The sequence below is a fragment of the Prionailurus viverrinus genome, chromosome D2 (genome assembly GCF_022837055.1).
Source record: "Prionailurus viverrinus isolate Anna chromosome D2, UM_Priviv_1.0, whole genome shotgun sequence".
Classification (NCBI taxonomy): domain Eukaryota; kingdom Metazoa; phylum Chordata; class Mammalia; order Carnivora; family Felidae; genus Prionailurus; species Prionailurus viverrinus.
In genome coordinates, this window is record NC_062571.1 from 86,564,978 (window position 1) to 86,585,797 (window position 20,820).

The 20,820-nt window shown below is 58.3% G+C and overlaps 1 protein-coding gene across 1 annotated transcript in view; it reads right to left on the bottom strand.

Annotated features, from left to right (window-relative positions):
- Positions 1-20,820, bottom strand: part of TCERG1L (transcription elongation regulator 1 like) — a 193,003-nt gene that overhangs the window by 58,503 nt on the left and 113,680 nt on the right. Inside the window, exons 5-6 of the mRNA XM_047826214.1 lie at positions 10,534-10,625; positions 7,371-7,459 (exon numbers count right to left, since the gene is read on the bottom strand). Of these exons, the coding sequence (XP_047682170.1) occupies positions 7,371-7,459; positions 10,534-10,625 (181 nt within the window). The remainder of the gene's footprint in view (positions 1-7,370; positions 7,460-10,533; positions 10,626-20,820) is intronic.

Sequence of the window (20,820 nt, forward strand, 5' to 3'; positions counted from 1 at the left end):
CGCCCCCATCACGTCCAGGAAGGGCCCTCTGGCTGGTGCACAGGCGGCTTGGATGGGGTGACAGGTTCAGGGAGGAGTAAAACCTTCCCTCTTGTGATAGTGTGATGTGGACCAAGACATGCACATTTGGTCTTGTTTCTGGCACAGGGTTCCTAAAACCCTAGGCGTTTCCTACGAGGTGAGAGCAGAGACAAAAGGCGAGATGGCCTTCTTGCTACTTGAATGACAAGCCCTTTGTGCTAATGAGGTGACTTTGGGGCAGCCCTCAAGGATGGGGGCAGGTGGCCAGGGAACTAACCATGTGACCAGAGGGTTGGAACTTTCAACCCTGCCCACCCCCTCCTTGAGGGAGTGGAGAGGGGCTGGGGGTTGAATCCATCACCGACGGCCAATGATTCAGTCAATCGTGCCTACATGACGAAGCCTCCATAAAAACCCAAAAGGGGGAGGGTCGGAGATCTTCCAGATACTGGTGAACACGTGGAGCCTGGGGGAGAGTGGCCCCGGGAAAGGGCACGGACGCTCCTCACCCTCTCCCCACACCTCGCCCCTGCATTTCTTCCACCTGGCTGCTCCCAAGTTGTATCCTTTTGTAATAAACCAATAATCCAGAAAGTAAAATGTTTCCTGACTTCCATGAGCCGCTCTAGCAAATTAATCGAGACACAGGAGGGGGTCTTGGGACCTCTGATCTACAGCTAGAAGCACAGGAGACAGCCCGGACTTGGGATTGGGGTCTCAAGTTGAGGAGGGGCAGTCTTGGGGGACCGAGCCCTTGACCTGTGGGATCTGAGTGGCCTTCAGGTGGACAGTGTCCCATTGAGTTAACCTGCAGGCCTCACAGCTGGTGTCACCGAATGCTGGGCGTGGGACAGTCCACCACGGCAGGCGCCGTGCTCTGGGGTCTCGTGACCCCAGCAGACCCGGGCGCGTGCTTCTGTCTGCACCTCCTCGGCCTGCTCTCCACCCCACGGCGCTTACTCAGGGAAGAGCACACAGGTAACCAGGTGGACCGCTGCTACTCCAGACGAGGGCCCGGCCACGCCCCGCAGGACCGGTCATCGTGGGGAACCGCTGATGACGGCTCGTGTGCGCTCAGCTCCGGGACGTGGAGGCCGGGCCATCTCTCCTGCGGAGGCCGGTCAGACTGGTGAGACCCCAGTGTTGACACCAGACAGGTCGTCCCGCTGCTGGGAAGGGGTGCCGCCCAAGACGCCGAGGGCACACAGTTCACCCACCGCGACGCTCGGTGCCCTTCGTCCTGCCGTGTTCCTGAGGGAGGAACGAGGCTCCTGCCCCCGCCCTGTGCGGGAGGCTGAGCGTGTGCGTGAAAAGACAGGAACAGCGGGGGGTGGGGGTGGGGAGGGCAGGAGTGGCCGCTCCCAGGCTCCGTCCTCTCCGCAGCCCCCACACAGGGCGTTTTCCACGACGAGGGTCCACGGAACCGGTGCGTGCCGGCCTGCGCTCCCGACCACAGTCACTGCCACGTCTTTGCAGAACTCCTGAGAGCATCTGTCTGCCCTTCTTTGGTTACTGCACGACACCTCTCTTCCCATTTTCAGATGAGCAGCCCAGAAGCGCCAGGAAGTCATCGGCAGAGCTGGGCTCCTGCTCCGGGGACCCGGCCTGCTGTCCGTCCGGCCTCTCGGAGAGGAGACGAGGAGCCCCAGGAGGCTGGCTCTCAGCTTCGGAACAAGGCCCAGGACCCCCAGACCGTCTTCACACAACAAAGGCCCCGGGAACCCCCATCCTGACCGTGGCCGAGGCTTCCCGACGAGTCTGCCTTCACGGAGATCCAAAGCGCCGCCTCCCTCACTGTTGCGGGCGCAGGACCTTTTCACGGCTGTGAGTGCTGGCCACTCGGTCCCCTGTCCGGCCAGAGATGCACAGAACCGGCAGCCTGCCCCGCGCAGGTGAGGGGCCACGGCAGCTCCTGACACGACACTCCACCCCCGCCTTGGCATCAAAGCGAGGCCGCCTGAAGACTAATAAAACTAAGCCAAGAGCAGAGCAGAAGCGGCACGTCTCGCGCTCCATTCCGGGAGCCGCTACCGGGAGGCCTCTTAAGTGCGGATCTAAATGGCAGCCTCCTCATGCGTCTCCTCCGTCTGCCTTAACGAACCACTTTGACATTTCGCTGAACATTAGAGTCCCCTCCCCGACAAGTAATGTCCCACCTGTCCCCTCTTCGACATAACGAAAGGCTCGACTGTGCTAAGGGGACGGAGCGACACTTGGCGTCTCTTCAGTGGGACGTACGCGAGGCAGCGACGGTGCCCGGGCTCCGGGCTCAGCTGCCGTGACCGCGCGGGACCCGTGCGCACGCCCTGCGACGCGACCAGCCCGGCGCCCTCGGGGCTGCGTTTTCCACGACTCTCCTCTTGCCAAACATCATCCATGCATGTTGTGCTTTGGGGAACGTTCCTTTCTTTCTGGAAAAGCGCTACCAACTTCCTCCAAGAACTTGTCTTTTATATTAATTCGTTTAAAGCCAAAAGCGTCCACTACCCGGATTTAGAAAAATCTGGAGAACCTACTTTTAAAACATCACACTCGGTAAGTTAGGAGTTTTGAGTGAATAAAGAGACACCACCGATAGGTGCTAAAATATCCAATAAAGTCAGAATAAGAAGCGTGGCGTTAACACCAAGTCGGGAGGAGCAGGGAGTGCCCCCCGGGATGCCGCACCTCCAGTCACCTGTTCCAAGGGGGGCCGCCGGAGCCTGACGCGCACAGTGGCTCCTCCACCAAGCACGTCTCTCAGTGCCTCCGGGGCCTGTCGCTACTGCCTGACCTCTCGCTCCAGGGCAGAAGGCCACAACCAGCCAGCGGCTTCCCCGTGGCCGCACCACAGCCACGAACACGCACCTCTCGCGAGACCACCTCTGTCCTCACGGTAACCGCACGGAAGCCCGGCCGCGGTGGCACCTGCTGTCGGTGCCGGCCTCCTGACCGTGAGCGTCCCCTCGTCTTTGGGCACACCGTGGTCTCGTCCCACGCCGCTGGGAAAGGACTTCCCGTTTTGCTATGACGGCATTGCAGACGGAAAACCTGTACTGCGTCCACCCTGGCGTTTTGGAAAGTGGTACTATTTCAAACCCAATGTTCTTTTTTTTTTAATTGTACAAAAATAGCGAATTACTTGTAAACCCACAGTCTTCCCAAGAATTTTAAAACGTTGACCGCCGGCTTTGGCATTTATTGTCATGTAAGTGAAAACCTCATGAATTTTACACTTTGTGTGATAGTTACTTTTGACTTTTTTCCGTGTCTTCAATAATTCCAAGGAATATGTTTTCATTATTTTCCAATAAACAGTAATTGCTATGTGGGTCGAAAGCCAAGTTATAAAAAAGGAAGGGGAGGATGGAAAGGAGAAACGGAGAAACAGAAATCTGGAAGACACTAAAGAAGACTGTTCTAGAATTAACACACCCGGAAGCAGGAGCAGATTGGGAAGGACAGCTCAGATGACGCCGCGTCTCTCCCTCTGGCTCTGACTCCCACTTCGAGGTGGATGGGGTGTCCCTTTTTATGAAAGTTCACACACTGTCTTCATTTTCTTCTTTCTCCTTAAAATACCATGCCCCCAATTATGCCATCCTTAAAACCTCCCAAGGGCATTAAGCTAAATGAGCCTCTCAATGGCAGAGTTGGCCGAAGAAATTTTTCTGGGCTCTGAAACCACGCCCAGTGGTTAAGCGGGCACACACTCTTGTACCCTGTGTCCACTCGGTGTCAGGGCACTGACTTGGCATTTTTGAAGGGCTTAGCACGATGCCAATATTTTTAAGAAGGCTGTACATCTGGCCGTGTCTCCTGGCAGCGAGAAGAGCAGACAGAATCTTAGCCGGGTGAGGACAATTAAGGAGGCTGTTGGCTCGGCGCTTAACGCACACCGATGAGCCCCCCTGCCCGGGAGGAGGCAGTGCCTTCTCCGCTCTCACTTCCAGACCAGCGTTCGCACCGTCAGGGTCTTTGCTGACCCTGCTTCTTCCTCCCACACGTTCAATTTCTCAGCTCCAACTGGCTAAAAATGTGACCACAGTGAACAAGGCAACAGAGTAAGAATAGTTTGATTTCCACTTTACGTGTTTTGAGTAGATTCCAAAACTTTGACTTCTTTACTGTGATTCCAGCTTCCCCCTCACCCCCAGCTCTGCAACGGTCAAGAGGATCCTTTCCGAGCCCATTTGGGCTGCACCACTTACCCTGGATCCTCAAGAATCTTCTAGAAATCCTACATTTTCTCTGGAGAATGTTGGTCCGAGATTAAGGCTCAGGTTCCATAGGTGATGTGTAATTCTCAGATCTGACCAGGGCTGGCAGGCTGACCCCTCACCCTTCCCTCCAGAGGAGGCTCTGCTCCCCAAGGCAGGAAGGGGGCCTTTTGACCCAGGGGACCGCCACGCAGAGGGTGTGCCTTCCGGAATGAGATTTCTCAAGACCTGAGCAGGGAGTCCTGGGCATTGGACTGTGACAGGGGACCCACTTACGAAAGCACAGAGCTTCTTGGGGGTCCCGCCCCACTCCTGGGTCACCTGACAGCAGCTGCCGGACACGCCAACACCCCCACTCACCTCCAAGGGACCCAGTCACACCCCCCCACCCTCCCCGACCTCCACCTCACATTAACCCCTCCTGGAATACTCCATCTGGGTGAGGGTGTCCTTAAAGCACCAGGGGCAGGTTCAGATGTCCAGACACACAAGTGGCCGGAGAGCACGACGGGTGATAGAGCCCGAATCCCTCACCCGCCGTGGGTCCCTCTGCCCCTGACTGCCTGAGAAGCTGGCTGACCCTCGAGAAGGGCCGACTACCAGCAAACCCCAGCACGAGGACGACAGCAGGCGGCTCGGGTTAAGCTAGTGAAGGAGACACGGCTCCTCCGGGCGGGAGAGCGTCGCTGCCGGTGACAGATGGCGGTGTCGGCAAAGAGTGCGGTTACAGAGGGTCCCACACGCGCGACACCACGATTAGCAGACCACTCCGCTCGCAAAGCCCCCTCCCAGCTGGAGAGTGAGAGAGTGGGGGCCCTTTCACCCAGCAAGGTCGGGGGTCCGTCCCCATTTGCAGGGGACGTGCGAACCCGGCCCCCAGGGCGTGGAGGGGGTTCCGTCAACACTCACACCCTTCACCCAACGGCGGCGCCACGAAGCCCAGCAGCTCCGCTGCAGGCGGAACAGGGTGGGAAGACACAGACGAGGCGGCAGCTCCCGACACATCGGAGCAGTAACACAGGTTCCAGCCAGCGAGTGTCATTCTGACTCAGAAAGTGCGTCCCCGTGGGGGCGGGGACCTGCACGTGCACCTGCACGTGCACAGGTGACAGCGCCTCCATCCAGCCGGCGTCCTCAAGGCCTGCCCGCCCCATCCTGCCGGCGAGGCGGCGAGAAGACGCCGGAGCCTGGGCCCCGCTGCCGGCCGCTCGGCCGGGGAAGGGCACGCGCCGACGTGTAATTTGCGGGCCGAGGACCCACCCTGCAGCGAGCGATTTCCCCGACCCCGCTTAGCACTGTGCGTCCAACACGGTATGACCTACGGGGCAGACAGACCACGGCTTCACAGTGAGAAACGCCCAGTGCTCAAGGTCACACATTCCACCTAATTATAACCCTGCAAGACAAGGGCAGCATCCCCAGCTCGGCGTGACAGGGCCGCTCCCCTGTGCTGAATTTACCCCAACCCCCTACACACGACTTGTAAAGCGCACCTGTCTTAGACACACACCGGACAGAGTCTGCATGCAGAAGGCCCCAAAAGGCCCCGAGCAGCACGTGTGGCATAATAAGAAAGAAATGTTTGGTCTTCGTCCTTCACTGCACCCCTGGCACCGACCTCCCAAAGCCCTTGGGATTGGCTGAGTGATCGGAACACCTTTTTTTATTCGCCGGGAGCCCCTCTGACCACCGCTGGGTCCACGCCGACGAGGTGACTCCTGGAGGGCAGGGCAGGTCACCAGAAAGACCAAGCAGGTGATTCGAAGGTCGGTCCTTCTGTTCCACCCCCAGCCGCCAGGGAGGGGCCGCAGATGGGAGTCCAGTCCCCCGGCCAGTGACACCGGTGATGCAATCAGTCATGCCTTCGTAAGGAACCTTCCAGAAAGCCCCCGGAAGAGCGGGATCTGGGGAGCTTCCTGCTCGTGGACACTCCTGCCCTGGCGGTGGCGCTCTCCGGGGCACGGATGTTCCTGGACCCCCCTCCCCACACAGCTCAGCCACCGGGTCTCTTCCGTCTGCCAGTCCATGCTTCCTGATCAAACTGCAACCGTGAGCAAACCTTTTTCCTGGGCTCTGTGAGTCATGCTGACAAATTACCAGACCTGAGGGGAGGTCGTGGGAACCCCCGAATCTGCAATCAGCCAGACCAAAGTGCGGGTGGCCCGGGACCCCATTTGCATCCAGATCTGCTGCGAGGGTAGCACTGGGGGACTGAGCCCTTAGCCTGTGGGGCCTGGGCAACTCTGAGTTGGAGTCGGAACTGAATTGAATTGCAGGATGCTCCCTAAGTGCTGGGGCCCCTGGAGACGCGGGTGTGAACTCTGTGTTAGCAGAAGGAGGCTCTTCCCCAAGAGGCGTTTTCAGGGTGCACAGTGGCCGCGGCCGAAGACAGAGGGCGGGAGACCGCCAGGTGCTGGCCGACACTGACCGCCGACCGTGCAGAGAAGGGAGGAATGGTCCAGTGGCTCCAGTTAAGAGCATTATTTATCACAACAAGCAGGTGATGGGGGCATCGGTGGTCACGTCAGACGGGGACCAGTAGCGGGTGGCTTTCCTACCCAGGAGGCACGTGAAGCCGACCCAGGGCGCTGCGTGTGCTGTCCGAATTAGCTGCTCCTGCCAGCTCTGTCCTACCTTCTAATCTTCAGGTTTTAAAACTCATTTTTATCATAATAACCTTTTTCTTCTGCTTCCAAATTACTCCATTATAAAAGGACATTTTAAAAAACCAAAGACAGTGGCTCCCTCGTGGAGGCTAGTTTGAGCACAGCATACTCAAAGATCAGGAATCCTCACAGGGCAGCTGGAGAAAGCCAGACACATCTTTAATTAACAGCCATTCAGTTACTAGCTTCTTGGAGGGAAAACAGCTCTTTGAAGCGTAATGCGTGCTGCCTTTTCTTCAGACACCGTCTTTCGCTGATACATACGCAACAACTTATTATTTTAACACAGATTTGCAAACGCACGGGAGCAGGATAACTTATCACTTAAATGCTACTTTTCTTTCTGCAGCATTTGACAACAGTATGGTGCTGGTACCTGCCGTGAGCCACAAATTAATTTCTTAAAGCACGGCATTATCTAAGGAACGTGCACGTTCTCTTTAGTGCCAACCAACCATCGCTCCCATGGCTCGAGGCATCTTACCAGGGGGATCCGGGCACCGGGGTAGAGGCCACGGGTCTGTTGCCCTTTGCTGCGCTGTCCTCTCTTGTGACTAGTATCGACGGAGGCTCCTTTTAACAGAAAGAGAAGGAGAGCACTTTTTTTTTTAAATTTAAACACTCGTCTTCAATTAGGCAACCAAGTGAAGGGCAAGGCGGTTCATGCAGACACCCGCTGGATAATGACCCACTCAGTACAGCTAAGCCAACGGGACTGAGCAATTATGCTGAGAATACGGAATTTAAGGCACAACAGGCCGTGCTGAGGAATTCAGACCAAGGCATCTCCCTGATCACCCCAGATTGGCTAGACTATCTGCTTTTGCAGATACAGAGAAAGGCAGCCACCACCAAGAGATGGCCTGTGGATGCCTTAACATCTCAGGGGCAAAACATCACACAGGATTCATCTCCAGAAATGGGCCGACCCAGAGGCTGGGGTCCAGTGCTTCCAAGACTGTGCGCTCTGGGAGGGAATCTAGAAGCTGCAAGGAGGCCTGGGTCCACCCGGACTTCCTCATCTGGGCCCCTGAGGACGGGGGGCGGGGGGCACGAGGCCACGCCCTTGTAGCATCTGGTGATGTTCTCTCCTTCCCGAGCACCTAGCTGGGGGCGGAGATGGGGGGTGGTGCAAGGGATTCTGGGGCAGAGTTGGGTTTGAAAATCACTCTGTATCTGTGGCTCTATTTAGAAAACAAAGAATGTCTGAATATTACACCACCTAGAAGAAAATGAAGATGTATTCTCTAATATTAAAAAGGAAAAAAAAAAAAACAACAAAACTTTAGCGGTGTGGTAAGGACATGTTTTTCCTCTCCCGGCTGTCTCTACAGTTTTAATCTCAAACTTAGAATAATAACACTGTGTTCTCCTTCTCTGAAAAAATCAAATGAGGTTAAAAAACACCAGAATATACTCAAAGCAACAACCAGGCTCTCAGAGGAGACTGTCATTTGCAATTAAAGCTCTGGATTCATTGAGTTGAGTTGAGTTGAGTTGAGTTGAATTGAATTGAATTGAATTGAATGGAAGAAGGCCATCCTAAAATTCCGGGATCTCTATTCCCACCACTGTTCGTGCCAGGACCTTATGGGATGAGACACTGTAGGTGAGGTGATCAGCGGCCCGTGTGGGTGACGGGGCCGGGAGGTCAGCGCTGCACATGGCAGAGCCGGCCAGCGGGGAGGGCGCGGGCACAGAAGTCCACGCGCTGATCCGGGGCCCTGAGGGCTGCACCCCCTGTACGTCGCGTCAGCCTCCCTTCACACACAGGAGCTGGAAAGGCAAACGCTAGATCCTGGGGGCACGGGAACACGAGATCCAGACAAAAAGCCGAGAGAATCCCAGTGTCTCCAAAGCCCGGGCCGCAGTAAGTCCCACGCACAGAAACGTGGCATCTGCGTGGCTGACCCTGTTGCCATCTGCCCACCCACGAGCTGGGGACAGAATGGCCCACGTGGTCGGGGGTGAATGGCTGGCCGAGCAGAGCCGGCCAAGAGGAAGGACACAAGTCGTGGGATGAAAATGTTCCCCCGGAAGAGTCCCTGCGTGGCCTCTGGGTGAGGGCAGAGGGCAAGGCACGTCTCCAACAGACCTAACGCCCAGGAGCGAAGGGGTCGGGACGCCTCTTTCGCACGTGTGCTTCCCTGCTGGGGGCCCCCTGTGACCCTTTGCTCACCCACACAGAAAATTTCACTGAATACGTGAGGCTTAATTTATCTAATTATCCTTAAGTTCTACAGTTGAAGAATAATTTCTTTTAGACTTTTTGGGGAGCAGAAGATGCCTTTCCTTCCTGTGAGGGGGGAAAAAAAAAGGTCAGGATGAATAATGAGCCTAACAGGAAGGACTCAGACAGTGGTGTTAAAAATGTATGTCTATTGAGACCACAGTTTCCGTTACTGATCCAATTAGAGAAACAAGGGGAGATTTTCATCATGGAGCTAACTGAACGGTAGAGACCCAATGAGAGCCTCTGAGTACTAGGTCTCCCCAGCTAATCACTCACACAGCTCTGGCGCGGCGAGATTGGTGACGGCGACTAACGTTCGGATTTGGCAATGCTGGGATTCTCTACTGCTAATTACCAGGGTCTGCTTCTTGTTGCACGCGCCAGTTATGATTTCCTGTTGGTGATAAAAATGGCTCATCGTGGCATAAAACTCCCTTTCCGTGCTATGGTAACGAAACTGAATTGGAGGTGTGGAGCCCAGTGATGAAGTAGTTAAGGCACCAGAAAGGCTATTTGTTTAATAAACATGTAATACTGGCACGGATGCTGATCTCTTCCAGAGAAATCCTGCACCAGGGAGCAAAGGTGTCATCTGCACTAACATTCGTGACCCACTGACACCATTTAGCGCCGGCCCTAAGGATGAGAAGAGGCGCCCGTGTCCATGATGGTGCCCCCGACCGTCCCTAAGGGGGGAACCGGCAGGACAGCCGGTGGGTACAGGAGGGTTCGCGGGGCCGGCGGGAGCAGAGACGCACCCGTGGAGGTGAAGTCAGAACGTTCACAAGACCCTGGGGCGACCACAGGCCTCCGAGATACCTGACAGCTTGGAGCGAATGAAATTTGTGATTTTCAAAGACAGCGATAAAAGCTAATCCCTCGGGTCTCTCGTGGGAAGGTAAATGTGCCGAGCACAGCCACGGTCAATCCTTAAAATGCCACTTGGCAGAGAGGCAGAGAGAAGGGCCTGAGACTGGAAAGTGTGGAGAAAAAACCGATGTGTGTGGGGCTTGACGCACACGAATTTTAAACATCCGGAAACAGGCTCTGGCTTTGCCCTGTGGTGTCCGTGGCCCTGCAGCCCCGTGGCGTCTGTGGCCCTCTCCCGAAAGTGGGCGCGGCACACCCGGGAAGCCCAGGTCACCACACGGAGCCCCGGCCTTGCGAGGCCTGGAGCCAGGACCCGAGGGGAAGGCCTGGCGGCTTTTACCAAAGCCCGGGGCACCCACCCCTCTCGTCCGCGATCTGGAATCCACGTTCTCACTGGATTTGACTCCGCTTCACAGAGCAGACCCCAAAGCGTCAGCGAACGACAGGAGGGGTGAGGGGTAGGACCCGAGGGGTGCTCTGGGCCCGGTGCCCCTGAACCCCGGGGTTCAGGCCTGCAGAGCACAAGCAGAGTCCAGAGACCAACCTTGTCTTCTCCGTCCCCGGCCCGGCTCTTCCTGTCCGCGTGCAGCATCAGGCCGGGAGGACAGGGCGCTCGGCCACGCTCTCTGCTTTTATCTGTTGGACCAAAACAATTGCATTAGCATCCCATCCGTCAGACCAATTTGGAGAAACAGGGACAAAAAGTGTCCTCGGACGTTCAAACTGGCTGCACACGGTGGACCTCCCACAGAAAGGCCGTGCTGGCACAGGCCCTGACGGGGCCTCGTGACCAAGTCCCTCCAAAGACGCTGAGCTCCCTGGCAACTCCATCGGAGCCTGTGCACCGGCCACAGCACTACTGGCCACAGGTGACGGACCAGGCCCCGGGGGGGTGTGGGTTGACGGCCATAACCTGACAGACTTTTCCTCCTTGACGAGGAAAAGGGTCAACATGGGGCCGAAGAACCAGGCTTTCTTAGGCTTTGGGGGCTGGTGGCCACGATGGGCCACCCTTGGCCCCCATCCTGACCAGGGGACGGGCGGGGCCCACGACGGTCACACCCCAAGTCACCACAGTACACGACCCACACAGCACTTTGAAAAGTAGTTGTTTGTGGTGAGGGAGGGGGGAAATGGCAAAAACACAGATTCTGGGTACAAGAACAGAGATTAGATTTCACCTTCTTCTAAAATGTCCACTCAACCCTCAGACATTTGCAAGCGGGAAACAGGTGCAGTGAAACACAGCAAGACTAACCGCTGTTTTAATACTAAGAATTTTAAAAATCCCAAGCCATCTAACCACACGCCAACCTAACAGATTCATCCTGGAAGGGGCTTGAAGGTCAGGATCCCGGGGCTGCTGTCCGTCCCGAAGTTAGGAAGGCCCTGGCTGACGGTTCCCTGGGGAAGGGAGGAAGGCGTAGAAACAGCACCACTTCACACGTGTGTGTGCGTGCACGCATATGTGCACACACACGCACAGAGCAGGGGCAGGGAAGGTCCCTGTGCTCGCAGGGCGGGGCAGGGAAGGGCGGAGCTGGGAGGCCAGGTGGGGCCACCTACCTCCACCCCACCTTCCTTACCCTGCTGCAGACTCTGGCTTCCTCTGCCGCCGATCCCGGCAAGGAGGCCACGGGAAGGGGCCACACGGGCGGGGACCCCTCGTGGGGCCCTGCATCTGTCCGCGGTGGGCGTCTACACCTGGAACCCTTGGGGCCACAGACCCGGGTCCTGCAGGGCAATCTGTCCCAGAGCCCAGAGGCGGTCAGCTCTGACCACCGGGCCCCGGGGCAGCCGTGACCACCAGCAACCCCCGACACCACCGGCAACCCCCAATATGGGTCCACCTCTGGATCGGCCCTGGGGAGGAACCATCCAGCCTTCATTGAACTGGGAAACCGAACCTGAGTCAAGAACATTCCAAGCTCACGGGCAGCGGACACATTTTATTGTCGCTCACGGAGATAAGCAGAGCCCAGGGCCGCGCCGACATCTCCAGAACCCGTAGGGATTGCCGCCCAAGGCCCGTTTCTCGTCCAGGTGTGAGGAGCAGTGGGGAGCCTGGGCACCCAGGTCTCTGCGGGTCCACGCAGGCCTGTGCCGCCACCCGCACCCCCAGCCCCACGGCACGGAAGGCGACGGGGCCTCACGTCCACGCAGAGGGAGCGGCTAAGTGGGGGAAATGACCGACGCGGCAGCAAAACGCAGCAGAAAGTGAGGCGCTGCCCGGGAAAGCGAAGGGGAGACAAGCAGGACTCTGTCTACCGAATGTCTCAGGAGGGTGGGTTTCTCACCCTGAAATCACAGGACCACTTCCGCCAGTGTTTTATGTCGTACGCGGGGATGACGCGTCCTCACGTTAATGATGCCTGATTCACCAGCGTCAACGTCAAAGCCCCTTCCATCCACACTTCCTCCCGCGGCTGCGCACTCCCCGCTCTACTCCGTGGAGACCATCTGTGCGCAAAGACTCATGATCTAAACATCCGGCTACCTCAGCCATGTTGTCTTCCTCTGCTGGAACCAGCCGAGAAGCAAGTGTGGGCGATTCAGCTAGATCACGGGCACACTTTCCGGATACCCTGTCTCCCGCACCCATCCCAGGGGCCCCTGCCTGTAACAAGACCCCAGACCCCAGGGATCCCCATCTGGGCTGCAGCCCATGGCCCCTCGATCCGGCCACCCACCAACTGTGCTCGAGACGGGAGAGGGCTCGTCCAGGAGGCCTCTGAGAAGCGGGTCTGGAGCCCCCAACTCCTCTCCCACCAGCAGCGGAGGAAACAGGGTTGGGAGAGAGCGTGCGGCCAAGTCTGGGTGTGGGCGGAGGGATGTCTAGATGGGCCAGAGACACGAGTGGGCCTGTGTCAGGGGGGACCGTGGAGGACAGGAGGACCCACGGACGGCGGGTGTCCCAAGGAGCCAGGAGACGGAAGCAGGTCGCCCACCTACACTGCTTCTGAGCCCTCAGGGAACAGAGTTAAAGGGGCTCCCAGAGCCGCCAGGCGGGGCCCCAGACCCATGCTCCTTGTTGTGCGAGGGAGGCCACAGAGTGAGCTGAGCCCACCCTCCTGTGTCCCCGTAGAGACCCAGCCCAAAGCAGGCCTGAGGGGCAGAAAGACTCTGACTTGGAGCAGAGTCCCGCTCTTCGGTGATGGCCTGGGACTCTACCTGTTTAGTTACGGCACTGAGCCTGGCTTTGCGGCTAGAGATGAGGGGACGGAGCCAGGTCTGAAGGGGCCGTGCGGGGAGACGAGATCGACGGACTCCACGCCTCCCTGTGGTGTCTCCGCAGAAGGTCACAGCACTCGTGAACCAGGATGCGCATCGCTGACTTCTCCGCGTGAGAATAACACACACCGTGGAAAGTGTGCCAGGAGACCTGACCGTGGGCTGGGGTTCGCCCAGCTAATCTCAAATGCAAGTTGCCTTACTGAGGTTTACTCCCTCATTATCTCAACACAACATGAAAATAGTTGAAAATAGTTGATCTTGGTGAAAATCAGCTTCCGGAATCTGGCTTTGGAGGTGATGGATTTGCACGGCTCCCTGTGACTGGCTCTCTGAGGCCGGGGAGGTCATTTCAAAGCCCCGCATCACAGCCCCGGACCCCAGACTCTGCGGGACACGTGCTCCCACAGAGTCTGCATCTTCTAACAGTCCTGGGTTTGCAGCCGCCCGCGGCACCGTGGGCTCTCACGCGTGATCGGGTCGGCGTCTGGGCCGTTCCGCCGTGGAAATGCTTGCTCTGCGGCTCCCCGGGGGCCGCTTGTGGGGTCTGCTCTGACAGGTTCACGGACTCCCTGCCCTGGGCCTCTCCACAGACTCCGCTGATGTCATAAAACACTCCCCGGGGTGTCAGAGAGAACGAGTTTATGGAGGGAAACGTACCAGCCGTGATAGCAGAGGCACCGAGGCCCCCGGGCCCGTGCTGTGTTTCGCCCACGGAGGGAGGCGGGTGCTCAGAACTTTCAGGGCTATCTGCCTATTAATCATGCCCAGCTCCGCGATTTGGAGTGCTCTCAAATGGCCTGCGGTTCGATTTTCCTCCCGGCCGGGCTGAGAGGCGAGTGGGCCTGGAAGGACGGACGGAGGAAAGGTGTCTGCTGAAAATCGCCACGTCCGTCAACTGACACGTAGTTATTTGCTGCTTGTGTGGAGTCCGCACAGCCCTGGTGCTGGTGGGGGAGGTGCGGGGCAAGTGAGGTGAGCAATTATACGTCCGTCAGGGTGACCCGAGGAGACCACGGAGGAGGACGCTCGGAAGGCGAGCAGTGGCGGTCATTTAACCCCTTGGAAAAAACCGAGGTTTCCGGCCCCAGATCAAAGGCAGCTCTCAGGGCACAGGATGGGGCAGCAGGCCTGCTGGGAGCTCTGCCCTCCATTCAGCAGACGCTACACATATTAGATAAAGCACTAGGCTTTTTTAAAAACATTCAAAAAACTGTTTTTTTTTTTAATTATTAAAATGAACTGCAGACAAGTCAAAAGTGCCTAACTTATCAAAAAGATACGAGAAACGTATCAGTATCTCCTCATCCACAGGAAAATTCTACATTCAGTCTAGTTCCAACTCAGTAAGTACTGACCTCTCTTGCTCTGAGGCTCTCCATCTACAAAATAAACTAACCTCCTGAGTGTCTTCCGGTCTGGGGACTCGAAGAGTCATCTCCATGCTGGGAACTCTTGGGGGTATATCTCAAGGAAAGAGAAGTGACCTTGGGGGGGATGGTGAGAACAGTCTTTGGGGTTCCTGCTGGGGAGAAGGGCCAACTCTGGAAAACGGATTAACCCCAAGGAAGAGGGCAGGAGAGATAACTAACCGTTTCTATTCTGAAAGCCAGTAATGACCTCTGATGGACGGTTCCTTTGGAACCCACCCTCTCCGATGGATTTGGAATTAAGTGGGAAGTCTCCTCGTAGGCCGAGGGACCCCTAACTCACCCACGTCTCCCCCAGGGTGCCACGAGGTTGAAGGGGACCGCGAGACATCCTGAGTCCTCTGGCTGTTGCAGACCACTGGCCGTACAGGAAGAAGATCCACATCACCGACCCAGCACGCACGCCGGCCTCAGCCTGCAGCGTGCTGGACGTCAGCCGTGAGACGGGTTCGACAGAGGCCCACGGCGGGGGAGCCGTGCCTACACACAGGTGTCTCCCCCCAGTGGCCTCCGCTCCCGAGAAGCCTGTACATGTGGGTGTCAGGGGACAGACACCCCTGCAGTCACGGCGGCTCCGCTGTCTGCGTTTGCCACAGTCTGGCGACCTCATTTCCGCGTTTGAATGTTCCCACCTCCGAGAGCAGACAGTTCATCACGTGCAAACAGCAGTGTCTTATGGAGAGCAATGGGTGTTATTTCCACCTTGCACACGGTCTCCCCACAAGCACCACCTTGAAATTATCTCCCCGACGCTCGAGCAAAGCAGGGGCGATCGTCTCGCTTTACACGCAAGGAAAACAGACCAGGTGAGCCGTTTCCCAGGTTACAAAATAACCCATCAGGGAGGGCAGACTTGGTTTGTCAATTTAAGTGGCATCGGGCTCCCCCAAATATCTGACAATAAAATAAGGAGAAAAGTGCAACTGACGGTTAAGATAATAAAAATGACAGACTCCGGCCTGTCGTACGCGGTTCTCAATGAGGCTGGGAGAGCACGCTGGTTTTCAGAGTCTGCTTCCGGGGAACTAACGCCTCGAAGGGAGACCCCGCCCCTCCCCGGGAAAGTGGGGCTTCCCCTTGACTGCTGCCCCGTGGTGAGTCAGCAGGGGCTGCCGGTCCGGGGTGCCGACGGACAGACGGATGCAAGCAGGAGAGGCATGGGCTCCAGAGGCTGACAACAGGTGGGGTCCCAGCCTCGGCAGAGTGACGGGGGAGCGGCTGTGACGGCCTGGAACAGGAGGTCACTCCTTCCGTCCCTCTGCCCTTCATCGTGCCGCCCGCCCCGAGGAGCCCCTCACCCCGTCCCTACGGGCCTCAACAAGGTCACCACGGAAGGACGAGCCCTGCTGTGAGGACCGCGCGGAAAGGGCAAGGCTGAGCGGCTGCCCTCGGGTTCTCAGCCCCCAGCTCAGCGGCCGGAAGGCGGAGACAGAGACCCAAGTTCCTGGGAACCTCCCCGCCGTGCCGGCAAGCTGGGCAGTCAGCGTGGCCGCGCACAGAGGAGGCAAAGGTGGGCGGTCACGGGGATCCCGTTCTCCTGTCCCCTCCTCTCACCAGGGACACCCAGGCCGGGTCTCCCACCCTCTCAAGCCGCGTTACCATACAGAGTGGCCGCCACGGCCGGGATCAGGAGGCCACGAGTCAACGTCCCCGGACAGCTGGGAGTGTGGCTGCCTGGGTGTGAAGACGAGGCTGCGAATGTCCACTCCCAGCAAGCCCACGCCCCGGCAGCAAAGGCAGAAATCCTGAGGTTAGCCAAGTTTGGGCCGTTTGCTCAGAGAGTCTCATGGGGACGGAAAGACCTGGTAAGTGCCGGGCAGCGGAGCCTCGGAGACCGTGACCTGGAGCCTGCTCAGCGGGTACAGCGTCGGGAGGCTGGGACAGCACGTGCAGGGAGGGCCTAGGGTGCAAAGGGTCACTCGAAGGGGCCAGGGGTGTCGGAAACCTGCCGTGTCCTGGCCCGCCTTCCTGTTCCCCCAGCAGGTGCTGCCACATGAGGTCTAAGGGCACCTTCTGGAACTCTGCTGCAACTGAAGACTATTTTCCTATAAATGGCAAATCATTTCTGAGTCCTTCTAAATTTTTCATGGACAGTGATTCCCAGAGTTGACAAGCTGCAGAGAAAACTCATTTTCTACCTGTTTGTAACATCCTGGATCTCACTTTGCAGGAACAAAGGGTTTTAAAACACTCAGTTTAGAGGCCGTGAGCTTGGCTGTGACATGTTTTCACCCCGGTGACGGGTTTCTGTCCCCTCCGTCCCCCGCCAAGCTCCCACACCTGCACGTGCAGATTCTGCTGCTGGTCTGTGTGGGCGAACAAGATGCTGATGTCACCCCTGTGGACATGACGGGTCATCCTCACCAGATGATTCTAGAATCCGAGCCCCCGCAGCTCGCTGATGAAGGCAGGCTTGTGATGGGGCACGCCCACCTTACAACGGGATTACGTGGAAGAGGCCAGGCTGTGGAATGCTGGTGGGGACAGCGCGGCTCCCCTGTGTCCGGCAGGAGGCAGAGAGGAGTGGGCAGTGCCCCTCTCGCCTGGACGTGGTATTCTGGCCCAAGGGGAGGTCGGGGTCTTCCAGAGGAATGGCTCCAATGCTGTGCCACGGCCGGAGACCTACTCCAAAGTCAGCGGGGCCCCGAACAGAGCAGGTCGGCACCCGGGAGCATCTGTGTGGGGAGGGACCGGGAGGGCCAGTGCCCGAGCCACCTCGCTGACCCCAATGAACGTGTGTTCGGTGAGTGACCGAGTGACCCACAGGTGAGTCCCACACAACTTCAAAACCTATGTCCGAAGCTATAATTATTATCCAAAAGCAAGGATATTAAAGGCAAGAGGGACACAGCGAAGGAGAATTTCCATGAGAAAGGAAGCTGCAAGCCCCCTGTCCGCTATGCGGTGGACTGTGCCACCAACTCGGACCAGGAAGAGGACAGGAACGGAGCAGGTGGAGACGGGGGTGCGGAGGGGCCTGTGAGTGGCACAGGGGTGACGCGGAGACAGGCAGCGTGGGGGGAAGAGAGGGAGAGGGACTCCTGTCACCCGCAAACCATCGTTTACGTCCCCTTGGGCTCCGGGAGAACGTGCCGCAAAAGCCCAGCGTCCGAGCTTTCCCAAAAAGCGCACCCGTTTCACAGTCCGGCTGCATCACCCTCGCAGCACCGACCGTCCGGGCCGCGCAGAGTGACGGCCTCGGAAGGCCGAGGTCACCGCCTTGCTCCCTCCACGCGCACGAGGGCCGTTCCGCCAGACTGGCCCCGCGAGGTCACGGCAGCGCTGGTCACGGCGGTTGCTCCGGGGACGTGAGCTGCTTGGGTGTCCCCTGAGACGGACGCTGCCCCCCTCCGCGCACACGCGTGCGCGGAGACAAGGCTGGTTTGGGGATGGCTTCCTAGCCGTCCCAGAGGAGAAATTCGCTGGCCGCGGTCGCCTGCTCAGTTAGTAACTCTCAGGCCCACACGGCCGGAAAGGAATGGAAGAAAAGTCGTCTCTGTTAGGAAAACCACGCATGCCACGCGCTGCTTCCGAAACACAGACGACATCTGTGAACGCTGCCCCAAAGCGCGTCTTTAGCGGGAGCCCCTCCTCTGACCCCGAGGGCACAGCGCCACGTTCTCTTGCGTTCTTGCTTCCTCGGTGGGTCGGGGGCAGGGTGCGCGGTCCCGCTCACGTCCGCATGCCTTCCAAGGCCCCAGCCAACACCCGCTTCTGGGGCGCCGAGCGGGTGAGCAGGCAAGGGGCCCGGGGACGTGACCCCACAAGGCGGCGGGGCCAAAAGGCTTCCCCTTCTGCACCTCCGTCGAAGCGTTGGAGACCCACCGTCTGTGTTCTTCAGTCTTTCACGAGGCCCGCACCCCAAACGGTAGCCAGCCAGCCCCTCCGGCCTCTGGGGTCAAGCAGTTCCCCTTGTCTCCTCTGCTGACAGACCTCGGCCTGTGGCCATCTCTAACCTGACCAGCCTGTCCGTCTGGGACAGCCGCCCCCGGCCCTCCGCCCTGAGCCCTTCTCAGGCCTCCTGGCGGTCTCCTCGGAGCTTTCACAAACCCAGGGCCTCGGGTCCGCCCCTGGGCTGGCAGACCCTCGCCTCACCCCGGTGGAGGTTTCCCGGGCTAACGCAGGAAGGAGAAAGCTGGCGCGAGGCCCTCGAAGCGGCTTTGGAAAAGGCCGGCGTGCAGCGTGCACACCTCTTCCCGTCAGCCGAGCCGCGATCGATGTGAAAATGAGCCTCTTGTGGCTCTGGAGTGCTGCTTGAAAGGCCGGGGCTGAGTGTGCTTCCCGGGGCCTCGCCGAGAAGGCGGGGCTCCCTGACCTCGTGCACAGGACACCCTGCTCTCACAGGCTCTCGCCCGGATTCGGAAACTGGCCGTGGAGACACCAGGGCACGCGGTGCGGAAGCCCCCAGTCCCGCAGACCCGCTGCTACGCACCCGCCTCGGCATAAATGCTCCCAGGTTGACGATCCGGTTTTCCACACTCGATGGCTCTCTTTTATCAAGTTAAATAACAGAATCAACAGATGGGACTCTGCTGCACACTCCAAAGAGCCACAAATTAATTGTTTAATGAGAAAACAAAGCCGTTCTGATAGAGCCGCGCAAAGCTCCGCGTCGGACTCCAGCGTTTAATAGCTCAGATGTGCTCGTGAACGCATGTTTGTGTCCCGCAGGGACGTGCTCCCCTCGAGGGACAGGAGTCCAGCCCTATGGCAGCCAGTAAGTGTCACGCGTGGGGGCTCGGGGCCCCCAGGATCACACGGCCCCTGGCTCTGCCCACGGTAGGAACAAAGCAGGTCTGTGCGGGGTGAGCCAGGCCCACCCCGCACAGCAGGCTGGCCGCCACGACCCTGCGGCCCCCTGGGCTCTGAGCCGCACCTGCGGGTGGCCCGTGACCAGGACGCTCTGTTTCCTTCTCTGGGTTGTGGAGACAATCCGTGCCATGACTACGGGCAGGACTGGCTTAAGTTATAAACAAAGAAGCATCAAAACGTGGATCGTTTCAGTCGGTTTTCAGACTTTTCTTTCAATTTGAGAATCGCTAAACAGGGGTATGAAGAATGAGTCCCTCAGAGCGCCCTGTGTCCTGGAGAGCGTGGCCCCTCCCTCCCCCAAAGGCCACAGGCAGCCTGGGGTCCACCCTGGTGGTGGCATCTCCAGCCTCATGACCCTGAAAGTTCAGGCAAGGCCCCGCCCACCAATGGGGCCACCACAGACAGCTGGGGTCGGGGGTTCCCAGCAAGCAACCTCTTCCAATCCCAGGTTACTGAGCAAGGACCACACAACATACTCGATCTGGGTTTTGAGGTTCATGACAACTTTGCCAGTCTATGATCTACAGCAAGGGAACAGAACCCTAAACAATACAGCACCATGAGTTGGCGACAGTTTATGGGATGGTCTCTCCGTGAGGTCACAGCCCACACACCCCTGGGGGTCCCGCCACAGAGGGGTGACCGCCACTTTCATCTCTGTGCCCCCGGACAGTGGTCCTCCCCAAAGACAAAGGGTTTACTGCTGTTTCTTCCTCTCTTGCCCCGAAGCTGGTGCCCGGCACTGCCCTGCTCTAAGCACCGCATGAGGCGTGAGGGGGAGCGAGCGACAGGAAGGGCACGTCTGAGGCCAGCGTGAACTTCGGCGGTCAGCGGTGAGTGGCCAACCGACGTGTCGCCAGGGCGCCTGGGGGAGGCCAGGCCAGTGGGGCGGGCAACTTGCACACACAGTGAGCACGGAGAGAGTCCCCAGGACGTTCCACGGAGACCCCAAGATGGGAAGGCGTGAGGACAAGGGGGCAGGAGCGCCACATGGAGACAAGGAAGAGCAGACGCAAGGTCCCGGAGCCAAAGTCCCCTGTGTCAGCTCCGATCCTGGGGCGGGGCGGTTGGAGGGGTGGGGCCAGCGGGGAGCCAGGCCCCCCGCCGCCCAGCGGAGCAGTCCCCTCCCCACATCTGCACGTCCACAAGCATCAAGAGACGGAAAATGTGAGGACAGTGACTGGGGCCAACGTAGACAATGCTTTCAGGATACATCACGCGTAGAATGTTCCTGTTTCTGCACGTAACAAAAGTGACTCAGCTTTATTTTCACACTGAAAATTATTTTTCAAGCCCCCTAATTACTGTTCCTATTACTTCCCAGATAAAAGGAACCTCGAGGGGGGCCTACAACATCC